The 12,681-nt window shown below is 35.1% G+C and overlaps 1 protein-coding gene across 1 annotated transcript in view; it reads right to left on the reverse strand.

Moving 5' to 3' along the window:
- The window catches only part of DACH2 (dachshund family transcription factor 2), a 986,384-nt gene that overhangs the window by 328,418 nt on the left and 645,285 nt on the right, over window positions 1–12,681 (reverse strand). Inside the window, exons 7-8 of the mRNA XM_068963180.1 lie at window positions 11,332–11,467; window positions 8,324–8,407 (exon numbers count right to left, since the gene is read on the reverse strand). Of these exons, the coding sequence (XP_068819281.1) occupies window positions 8,324–8,407; window positions 11,332–11,467 (220 nt within the window). The remainder of the gene's footprint in view (window positions 1–8,323; window positions 8,408–11,331; window positions 11,468–12,681) is intronic.

The raw sequence follows: 12,681 nt of genomic DNA on the forward strand, positions 1-12,681 counted from the left end.
ACAGAAATTAGACACTGAAGAAACTTGCAAACAGAGGAAGCTGAAATACACAAAGAGGGAACTGCTTTGGAAGTGAAAGGTGCAACAGGTTAAAACCTTGTAGTTAGCACTGACTACATAAGAAGGGGCCAATAGACCTTTAGAAGAAGTATAAGCTGGAACAAGGAACTATCTGAAACTGAACTAACCTCACATTGCCCTCAACAGCTCCAGAGAAATTCCTAGATATATTTTACTATTGTCACTTTTTAATATCTAAACTTTTAAATTATTTATTACTCTTTTAATTTTCATTTTTACAACTTACTATTACCTTGCAAAAAAAGACCTTATTTTTAAACCAAATTTCATATGTATATATATTTTTATAATTTTTGTGACTTTTTTTAATATTGTATGTTTGAGAGTCTAAACTCTAGATTTTTAGTCTTTGCTTTTTAGTATTTCTTATCAACTTTGTACCTTTAAGAATCTAATCTTCAATACCCATTTCTACTTAGAGGTTTGATTACTGGCTTGACTGCTCTCTCCCCTTTTGACTCTCCTTTTTCTCCCCCAGGTCACCTCTATCTCTTCACTCCCACTCCTCTTCTGTACCTAACTCTGTGAATATCTTTGGGTGTCCCAGGCTGTGGAGAACACTTAGGGAACTACTGGCTAGATTTGTCTCTCTCCTTTTGACTCCCCTTCTTCTCCTCCTGGCCAACTCTATCTCCTTCCTCCCTCTTCTCTTCCCTATGTAACTCTGTGAACCTCTCTGGGTGTTCTTCACTGTCAAGAATCTTTTCACCATTAACCTATATGTCTTATCATCAGTGCAGTATGGATGGAGAAGTCTTGAGGCTACTGTTAAGAATAAGACTGAAAGCTAGAGGCAGGAGGCTTAAATCCAAAAATTGAGAACACCAGAAAACTCCTGATTCCAGGGACCATTAATTGACAAGAGCTCATCCAAAAGCCTCCATACCTATACTGAAACAAAGCTCCACCTAAGTGCCAACAAGTTTCAGAGCAAGACATACCAAACTATTTCCCCCAAAACACAGGAACATAACCCTGAGCATTAAAATACAGGTGGCCAAAAGTCACACCAAGCCCACAGACAGCTCAAAACTCACTACTGGACACTTCATTGCACTCCAGAGAGAAGAGATCCAGCTCAACCTATCATAACACTGATGCAAGCTTCCCTAACCAGGAAACCTTGACAAGCCACTATTCCAATGCCACACATATGGAGGAACCTCCACAATAAGAAGAACCACAAGATTCCAGCACACAGAAAGGTTACCCCAAATACATCAACCTAAACAAAATGAAAAGGCAGAGAAATATTCAGCAGGTAAAGGAACATGATAAGTGCCCACCAAACCAAACAAAACAGGAGGACATACGGAGTCTACCATAAAAATAATTCAGAATAATGACAGTAGTGATGATCTAAAATCTTGAAAACAAAATGGAGGTACAGATAAAGAGACTAGACACAAGGATTGAGAAGATGCAAGAAATGTTTAACAAGGACCTAGAAGAAATTTTTTTAAAAAATCAATAATGAATAATGCAATAACTGAGATAAAGACACTTTGGAGGGAACCAACAGTAGAATAACTAAGGCAGAAGAGAGGATGAGTGAGGTGGAAGATAGAATGGTAGAAATAAACGAAGCAGAGAGGAAAAAAGAAAAAAGAATTCAAAGAAATGAGGACAACCTCAGAGACCTCTGGGACAATGGTAAATGCAATATTTGTATCATAGGAGTCCCAGAAGAAGAAAACAAAAAGAAATGTCATGAGAAAATACTTGATGAGATAATAGTTGAAAACATCCCTGAAATGAAGGGATGGAAAAGGAAGGAAATAGTCACCCAAGTCGAAAAAACCAGAGAGCCCCAAACAGGATAAACCCAAGGTGAAACACCTCAAGACACATATTAATCAAATTAAAGAAGATCAAACACAAAGAGCAAATATAAAATGCAGCAAGAGAAAAGCAACAAATAACACACAAGGGGATTCCCATAATGATAACAGCTGACCTATCAATAGAAATTCATCAGGCCAGAAGGGAATGGAAGGACATACTGAAAGTGATGAAAGAGACAAACCTACAACCCAGATTACTGTACCCAAAAAGATCTCATTCAAAGATGAAGGAGAAAGCAAAAGCTTTACAGACAAACAAAGGCTGATAGAATTCAGGACCACAAATCCAGCTCTTCAACAAATGCTAAAGGATCTTCTCTGGACAACAAACACAGGAAAGGTTTATAAACTCGAACCCAAAACAACAAAGTAAATGGGAATGGTATCACACTTACAAATAATTACCTTAAATTAAATGGGTTGAATGCCCCAAACAAAAGACAAGGACTGGCTGAATGAATACAAAAACAAGACTCCTATATATGCTGTCTACAAGAGACCCACCTCAAAACAAGGGACACATATAGACTGAAAGTGAAGGGCTGGAAAAAGATACTTCACGAAAATGGAGACCAAAAGAAAGCAGGAGTAGCAATACTCATATCAGATAAAATAGACTTTGAAATAAAGGCTGTGAAAAGAGACAAAGAAGGACACTACATAATGATCAAAGGATCAATCCAAGAAGAAGATATAACAATTATAAATATATATGCACCCAACATAAGAGCACTGCACTATGTAAGGCAAATGCTAACAAGTATGAAAGGGGAAATTAACAGTAACACAATAATAGTGGGAGACTTTAAGACCCCACTCACAACTATGGATAGATCAACTAAACAGAAAATTAGCAAGGAAACACAAACTTTAACTGATACAATGGATCAGTTAGACCTAATTGCTATCTATAGGATATTTCACCCCAAAAAAATGAATTTCACCTTTTTCTCAAGTGCATACGGAACCTTCTTCAAGATAGATCACATCCTGGGCCATAAATCTAGCCTTGGTAAATTCAAAGAATTGAAATATTTTCAAGCTTCTTTTCTGATCACAGTGCAGTAAGATTAGAGGTCAACTACAGGAAAAAAAAATACTGTTAAAAATACAAACATATGGAGGCTAAATAACATTATTCTGAATAAAAAACAAATAGAATAAATCCAAAAAGAAATCAAAATATGTATAGAAATAAATGAAAATGAAAACATGACAACCCAAAACCTATGGGATTCAGTAAAAGCAGTGCTAAGGGGAAGGTTCATAACATTAAAAGCTTACCTCAAGAAACAAGAGAAAAATCAAAAAAGAACCTAACTCTACACATGAAGCAGCTAGAAAAGGAAGAATTGAAGAACCCCAAGGTTATTAGAAGGAAAGAAATCATAAAAATTAGGGCAGAAATAAATCCAAAACAAAGGAGACCACAGCGAAAATCAACAAAGCTAAAAGCTGATTCTATGAGAAGATAAATAAAATAGAAAAACCATTATCCAGACTCATCAAGAGAAAAAGGGAGAAGAATCAAATCAACAAAATTTGAAATTAAAATGAAGAGATCACAACAGACAACACAGAAATACAAAGGATCATAAGAAACTACTATCAGCAATTATATGTCAATAAAATGGACAACTTGGAAGAAATAGAAAAATTTTTAGAATGGTAAAACCAATACAATATTATAAAGTAATTAGCCTCCAATTAAAATAAATAAATTTATATTAAAAAAAGAAAAGTATAACCTTTAAACCCTGAACCAGGAAGAAATAGAAAATATTCACAGACACATCACAAGAACAGAAATCGAAACTGTAATCAGAAATCTTCCAATAAACAAAATCCTAGGATCAGATGGCTCCACAGGGGAATTCTACCAAAAATTTAGAGAAGAGCTAACACCTATCCTACTCAAATTCTTCCAAAAAATTGCAAAGGAAGGTAAACTTCCAAACTCATTCTATGAGGCCACCATCACCCTAATAGCAAAACCTGACAAAGATGCCACAAAAAAGAAAACTACAGGCCAATATCACGGATGAACAAAGATGTAAAAATCCTTAACAAAATTCTAGAAAACAGAATCCAACAACATATTAAAAACATCTTACATCATGACTAACGGGGCTTTATCCCAGAGATGCAAGGATTCTTCAATATTTGCAAGTCAATCAATGCAATGCACCACATTAACAAATTGAAAGATAAAAACCATATGATCATCTCAATAGATGCAGAGAAATCCTTTGACAAAATTCAATATCCATTTAGGATTAAAACAAAAAAAAACTCCAGAAAGCATGCATAGAAGGAACGTACCTCAACATAATAAAAGGCTTATATGGTAAACCCACAGCAAACATTATCCTCAATGGTGATAAACTGAAAGCATTTCCCCTAAAGTAAGGAACAGGACAAGGTTGCCATTTTCACCACTACTATTCAACATAGTTTTGGAAGTTTTACCCACATAAATCAGAGAATAAATAGAAATAAAAGGAATCCAGATTGGAAAAGAAGAAGCAAAACTCTCACTGTTTGCAGATGACATGATCCTCTACATAGAAAACCCTAAAGACTCCACCAGAAAATTACTACAGCTGATCAATGAATATAGTAAAGTTGCAGGATATAAAATTAACACACAGGAATGCCTTGCATTCCTGTACACTAACATTCCTGTATACTAGCAATGCACTAACAATGCAAAGAGAAATTAAGGAAACAATTCCATTCACCATTGCAACAAAAAGAAAATAAAATACTTAAGAATAAATCTGCCTAAAGAAACAGAAGACCTATATACAGAAAACTGTAAAACAGTGATGAAAGAAATCACAGATGACACAAAAAGATGGAGAAATATACCATGTTCATGGATTGGGAGAAACAATATAGTGAAAATGAGTATACTACCCATAACAATCTATAGATTCAATGTAATCCCTATCAAGATACCAACGTATTTTTCAGAGAACTAAAACAAATAATTTCACAATTTGTATAGAAATACAAAAATCTTTGAATAGCCAAAGCAATCTTGAGAAACAAGAATGAAACTGAAGGAATGAATGTGTCTGACTTCATACTATACTACAAATCTACAGTCATCAGGATGGTATGGTACTGGCACAAAGAGAGAAATATGGATCAATGGAACAAAACAGAAAGCCCAAAAATAAATCCACACACCTATGGACACCTTATCTTTGGCAAAGAAGGCAAAAATATACAATGGAGAAAAGACAATCTCTTTAACAAGTGGTTCTGGGAAAAGTGGTCAACCACTTGTAAAAGAATGAAATTATAACACGTTCTAACAAACACAAAAATAAATTCAAAGTGGATTAAAGATCTAAATGTAAGACCAGAAACTATAATACCCCTAGAGGAAAACATAGGCAAAACACTCTCTGACATAAATCACAGCAGGATCCTCTATGACCCATCTCCCAGAGTAATGGAAATAAAAGCAAAAATAAACAAGTGAGACCCAATTAAACTTAAAAGCTTTTGCAAAATGAAGGAAACTATAAGCAAGGTGAAAAGACAGCCTTTAGAATGGGATAAAATAATAGCAAACGAAGTAACTGACAATTAATCTCAAATATGTACAAGCAGCTCATGCAACTCAATTCCAGAAAAATAAATGACCTAATGAAGAAATGGGCCAAAAAATTCAACAGACATTTCCCCAAAGAAGACCTACAGATGGCTAACAAACACATGAATAGATGCTCAACGTCACTCATTATCAGATAAATGCAAATCAAAACCACAACGAAGTACCATCTCACACCAGTCAGAATGGCTGCTATCAAAATGTCTACAAACAATAGATGCTGGAGAGGGTGTGGAGAAAAGGGAACCCTCTTATACCATCGGCTAGAATGCAAACTAGTACAGCCATTATGGAGAACAGTTTGGAGATTCCTTAAAAACATGGAAATAGAACTGCTATACGACCCAGAAATCCCATTGCTGGGCATACACACCAAGCAAACCACGTGTACCCCAGTGTTCATCACAGCACTGTTTACAATAACTAGAACATGGAAGCAACCTAGATGTCCATCGGCAAACAAGTGTATAAGAAGGTTGTGATACATATATACAATGGCATATTATTTAGCTCTTAAAAAGAATGCATTTGAATCAGTTCTAATTAGGTGGATGAAACTGGAACCTGTTATATAGAGTGAAGTAAATCAGAAAGAAAAACACCAATACAGTATATTAATGTATATATACGGAATTTAGAAAGATGGTAAAGATAACCCTATATGTGAGAAAGCAAAAGAGACACAGATGTAAAGAACAGACTTTTGGACTCTGTGGGAGAAGGCAAGGATGGGATGATTTGAGAGAATAGCTTTGAAACATGTATATTCAGTTCAGTTCAGTTCTGTTGCTCAGTCGTGTCCAACTCTTTGCCACCCCATGAATCGCAGCACGTCAGGCCTCCCTGTCCATCACCAAATCCCGGAGTTCACTCAGACTCCCATATGTGAAATAGATCGCCAGTTCAGGTTCGATGCATGAGACAGGGTGTTCAGGGCCAGTGTACTGGGACGACCCCGAGGGAAAGAATAGGGAAGAAGGTGAGGGGTGGGGTTCAGGATGGGTAACACATGATGTACACCCATGGCTAATTCATGTCACTTTATAGCAAAAGCCACTACAATATTGTAAATTAATTAACCTTAAATTAAGATAAATAAATTAATTTTAAAAATAGAGAAATAAAAATTTAAGAAACAAAAAATAAAACAATGACCCTAAACCAAATAAATCAAGGAATGAATAAATCAGAAAAAAAGATAAGCTTTCCATTATAACTGAAGAAATGCAGTTTAATATGTCACTCCTGTCTATTAATATCTTCATCAGGATGTATGACCAACCTATTTCAAATGAGTATAACTGTGCCATTCCACAGCAAGAGACTCAGAAATGCCAGTGCATACCACTGTGTGTTTTTACGAAATTCAGTTACTATACATCTGTACTAGCACTCCAGCTGATTTTTCATAAGGCATAGCAGTGTGTCCTTGAGCATTGCAGCACCCAAGCCAGTCCTAAATGCCACTGTGACTTATTGGGTTTGCAGTTCTGATGGAATCATGTGTATCATGTACAGCTTGAGATTTTCCTAGAAAATCTGCTTTACTACCAAGCTGTCCTTCAAACTGTCATGACTTGCTGGGGAAGAGGTTTCAGTAACAAATTGTTGCTGAGTTATGAACGAAGTTTCAACTTTAACTACAGTTCTATTACCTCTGTAAGTGTTTGGGTGGTTTAATATACAAAACTTGACTTCTTCCCCTCTGACAACTTTTCTGAAAGCAAGCATTTACAACTTGGGCCTCAGAGAGTATAGTCTTTGAATAAGAAAAGACAAAATATGTGGCAAGGAAACCAAACATGGTTCAATGAAATTAAAATCCTAGACTGTTTTGAATTTAACTAAAATGCTCGTCTAGGTAATTAGAAAGCAAGTTAAGTCTAGGGAAAAAGTAAAAGAAAATTCTCCATCAACTCCTAAGCTGTTCATGGAGAGTATTTTTTTTTCTACATATTATGAACATCTTTATTAAAGACAGAAAAAATGCATCTTAATAGTGAAGTACAATCAGACCATCTGGTGATCTGACAAATTACCTATTAGCTTATGTTGTTTAGCTTAGAGTTAATAAATTCATGATGACAATCATAGTGCATAGCCTATAACATATACTGATATATTTTCCTTTACTCTTACCTTAAGTCTTTTAAATAAAGTTGTACTCAGTTTTCATATCAAGGAAGTGTGACTGAAATTCTTACTCTCCCTACTTTCTTCAAACTGATATCCTAAGAAAAAGTTGGATGCTGTGCAGAAATTGTCAGTTGATTACAAGCCAGACTGATGTCATATCTATCATCATTCTAGGTAAATACCTGATTGGAGTAGCTTACTAAAATTTCATTTGAAATGTCCAAATCAGCATATACTTTTAAAATCACTTTTGCATGTTGAGGGGAACATCTCTCCTGAATGACCGCAACTCAAGTTTTTCAAACATAAGCATAAAATGGTGATTAATTTAAATATAGTCAACAAAGTATAAACATAATAAAAAGAAAATCAGATGTCTCTAATCAGGCATAATATAAAGAGCTTAGGGTAAAACTTCCAACCACAGGCACCAAGAAACTTTGGGTTAATATGTTATTTATAGTATCAAATAAAATTCAGGTAAATATTAATTTTTACTACTAAAAGAATTTATCCAAAGTCAGAATAGATCTATTCTGATTTGAGGGAAATGTGTATAAAATATACAGCAATAGGGTGTTAAGTGAGTTAGTGTCCAATCTTTATATGTACATTAAATAAGCAAAAATTATTTTACCTTTATTTTCCCTCTGGAATTTTTTGCTAGTTGGTCCAGTATCCTGGTCAACAATAAGGTCCTCTCTATTGTTGGACATCATAACTATAATTAAAAGATTTAACTGAGTAATTTTCTTGCAAAACACCCAAAAGAAAAGCAGAAAAGCCTTGTATAAATAGTTATTTTACTCCATTAAATAACTAACATGAATTTTATACACTTTTACTTCTGAACCACTGAAAAGATTTTTGTTGGTATGATGATCATTCAATTTAAAAATCAATAAGCTGCTCAATCACATGATTTTTAAAGTATGATTAATGCATAGTCCATATATAATTTCTAACATATTTCTTTAAATCATTTAAAATATTTTCTCTTTTAAAATTCATGTGCAAATTAGCTATTTACCTCTATAATCAATAATTCCAAAAATACTTCTGAAATGAATTTTGCATTTAATCTTATGAGTTTAAAATGATTATGATTCTAATTTACCTTACAGAATTTTTGCAAATATATAGCAAAATTAATAGATATGATATAATTTTCTGTTCATTGTTGTAATTACTTCACAAAACATATATATTAAAAGAGGAAAATCATGCTAATTTCAGTTTATCAATTAATTTTCTTTATTTATACTTTATTAAAATATTATATAGCACCATCAATAAATATGGTCACTTTAAAACAAAAATCATCAAAACTTTTTATTCAGTTATAGACAATCTCATTATCATGCTTCGACAATTGTTGAATGTACATGAAGAGTACAATTACTGTGAGTGGAATTAGAAATGCTTTATGTTGTCAAGATTTTTTTATAATACTGTATTGCTTTGATATATTTTATTTCTAAGTATAAGACATCCTTTAAAATATGTGTATCACAGAGTACCAATATTTCCTTATGTGCTCTGCTTATAACCAGTAGTCTAAATAATTCTCTCTCTCCTTTTCCTCTCCACCCCTCCCTCATCAATACAAAGATTATTCTAATAGAAGAGTATGTGTTTCTTGATTGCTTAATGGTCATCTGGCTATATCCTAAGACTCCCTTGAATCAATTGCACACAATATTGTAACAAGTAAATTAGGCTGCATCCACAGAACAGAGTAAAGCTAGAAAAACTCTGTCAATTCTTCCAGGAATTAAATTTACTCCACTATGGATATTAGCTAAAAGTTCTAATTCAGTGGTTCTTAACTCTGGCTGCACATTAGAATCTTCTGAGGATATATAGAAAAGCAAAAGAGAACACTGCTGTTAGGCTCTATACTAGACCAGGTACATGAGACTAAGCATGTGGCCTGGGCATCCATATTTGTAAACTCTTCATAGGCGATTATAATGAGGAGACAGATTTGTGACTCACTGAGCTCACTATGAAGCCAAAGAGCTACAAAGAATATGTAATATTGACAAGCTAAATGAGACTTGGATGAATTTCCACAAGAGTGAAATCATCTTTGTCCTTTTCTAGAACAAATCCAGAACGTAAAACCTTCCCTAATACCTCAAATTCCTTTCTTCCCCCATAAAAACATTATTTTGGAGAGACTTGAGATGATCATTATCATAAAGTGTAAAAATTTAGAGTTTACATGAAAAAAGTCCCTATAATAAGATTAAAAGAAGAGCAGAAATTATTTTCCCTAGAGGAAATGGATACCTACAAAATTGGACTTGTGTAGGTATAGAAGATTAACAAAGATTTTACTTCGCTCACCTGACTCATAATTATCATATATTATATGATAATTTGTTATAGCTGAATGCACTGGGTAATATCTGTATACCTGAGTAGGATCAGACAGCAGTTGATAAGCAATCAAGGTAAAGCCACACAGAAAAAAATAATGCTTGACCCTCACATTTCCTTAGTGCTTTAAATTTCTGAAGCGTTTTCCCACATATTATTTCGTTTGACCTCACAAAACTCCAGTGCAATAGGCAGAGCAATAATCATATCTATGCATGTGTGTGGGTTCCAGGTCACTTCAGTCGTGTCTGACTTTGCAACATCTTGGACTCTAGCCTGCCAGGCTCCTCTGTCCATGGGATTCTCCAGGCAAGAATACTGGAGCTGGTTGCTATGCCCTTCTCCAGGGGATCTTCCTGACCCAGGGATTGAACACACATCTCTATGTCTCTTGAATTGTCAGGCAGCTTCTTTACCACTAGTGCCACCAAGAAGCCCAATCATATTCATATATTAGGTAAAGATACTCATGGTGGTTAAGTGACATACCCAAGATCTCATAGCTAGTTAGTGCCAGACTGTGGCTAGATTAGAGTCTCCAGTATGCCAGATCACTGAAAATAATATTATACTATTTATGGAACAATGTCATAAGTGTAAGACTTCTGAAACAATAAAAAAATGTGTAAAAAATCATGCCAAATATTAGATCAAATATTTTTTATCAAAATTATTGTTATTACTGTTCAGTCACTAAGTCATGTCTCACTCTTTGTGACCCCATGGACTGCAGCACACCAGTTTCCTGGTCCTTCGCTATCTCCCGAAGTTTGCTCAAACTCATGTCCATTGAGTCAGTGATGCCATCCAACCATCTCATCCTCTGTTAACATTTAAATTGTTGAGATTACTGCAAATCATATATTGATTCACTTTTTAATTACTCTTACATAATCATCTGCACAAAATATATTTTATCATCCATTATTCAAAGGGTGCTGTGAATATAGCAAGTGATTTGTGTCACACTAGCTGCTATATACCAACATATTGAATTAACCTATATTCTGTAAAACTCCCATCAAATTGCTCCCATCAGATCCAGTCATACATTAAGTTAAGACTCTTCGAGAGAACAAACTACTAACATTTTGTTGTTGTTGTTCATACGACTTCCCCAATAAAAACTCACAATTAAAAAAAAAAACATTTAAATCAAGGAGGCATCAGCTCCCCCAGATTTTTTCCCCTCACTATTGCCTAATGAAGAATTTCCTTAAAGATTATCTTTCAGTTCCTTGCTTCAGGTGAGATACTTACCTATTCTCTCTGAATGGTGATCCATCTGAGAGGGAGAGCTGGACATGCTGCTGCTGGGGTGGGAGGAGGTCTGGCTCCCAGGGCAATGACTCTCTTCCAGAGAGGGAGCAGGAGAAGGACTCTGTGGAATCCGTTCCTTACATAAAAGGAAATACAAAAGGAAACATCATCTTGCACTGAGTTTTTCATGTCGGTGGAGTCCATAACATTCGAAATGCTGACCTCTCATCTTTAAACCGAGTACATACCTGATTTTACAATACCTGATCATAAACATGTATCTTTAAACAAAACCATAGTTTTTGATCTTGGGAAGTTAATGGGATATTGTGAGGTTTAAATAAAATAAGAAAGTGAAAGGCCTCAGTGCTATGCCAGATACTTGGCAGAGCTCAAGAAAGGTTAGCTTGCACTTCCTTTCCTAGGAAATCCACCAAGTGAATTTATGAAGTGAAGTGATTATTATTAGTGAAGGTTTGTTATTATAAGCTTCTACACTGATATAATGTTCAAGCCATAACTTGAAGGGTGAGCCTACTATCTGGGTAAGAAGATCTCCCAAAGGTAAACACTTGGAACCTTGGAATAAAACTCAGAAACAGTAGGAGGACCTGGTACATATTGTGTCTTTCTGCACTGAAATCATTATGGCAATAATATATTTGTAATCTATCACATCTTAGGAATTCATTTTTAATGTTGGTAACAAAACAGTTTGATGGTCACAAGACACAATGATGGGTGTTTGAAACTAACACTAAGACCTATGATCAATTTGTCCAATACAGTCACTCAGTCATGTCTGACTCTTTGCGACCCCATAGACTGCAGCCCACCAGGCTTCCATGTCCATCACCAACTCCCCGGGCTTACTCAAACTCATGTCCATATAGTGGGTGATGCCATCCAACCATCTTATCCTCTGTCGTCCCCTTCTCCTCCTACTTTCAATCTTTCCCCAGCATCAGAGTTTTTTCCAATAAGTCAGTTCTTCACATCAAGTAGCCAAAGTATTGAAGTTTCACCTTTAGCTTCAATCTTTCCAACGAATATATAGGACTGATTTCCTTTAGGATGGACTGGTTTTATCTCCTTGCAGTTCAAGTGACTCTCAAGAATCTTCTCCAGCACCATAGTTCAAAAGCATCAATTCTTCAGTGCTCAGCTTTCTTTATAGTTCAGCTCTTACCCCCATACATGACTACTGGAAAAATCAGAGTTTTGACTAGATGGACCTTTGTTGGCAAAGTAATGAATGTCTCTACCTTTTTAATATGCTGTCTAGGTTGGTCATAGCTTTTCTCCCAAGGAGCTAGTGTCTTTTAATTTCATGGCTGCAATCACCATCTA

This window comes from Capricornis sumatraensis, chromosome X (genome assembly GCF_032405125.1).
Source record: "Capricornis sumatraensis isolate serow.1 chromosome X, serow.2, whole genome shotgun sequence".
Taxonomy (NCBI): Eukaryota; Metazoa; Chordata; class Mammalia; order Artiodactyla; family Bovidae; genus Capricornis; species Capricornis sumatraensis.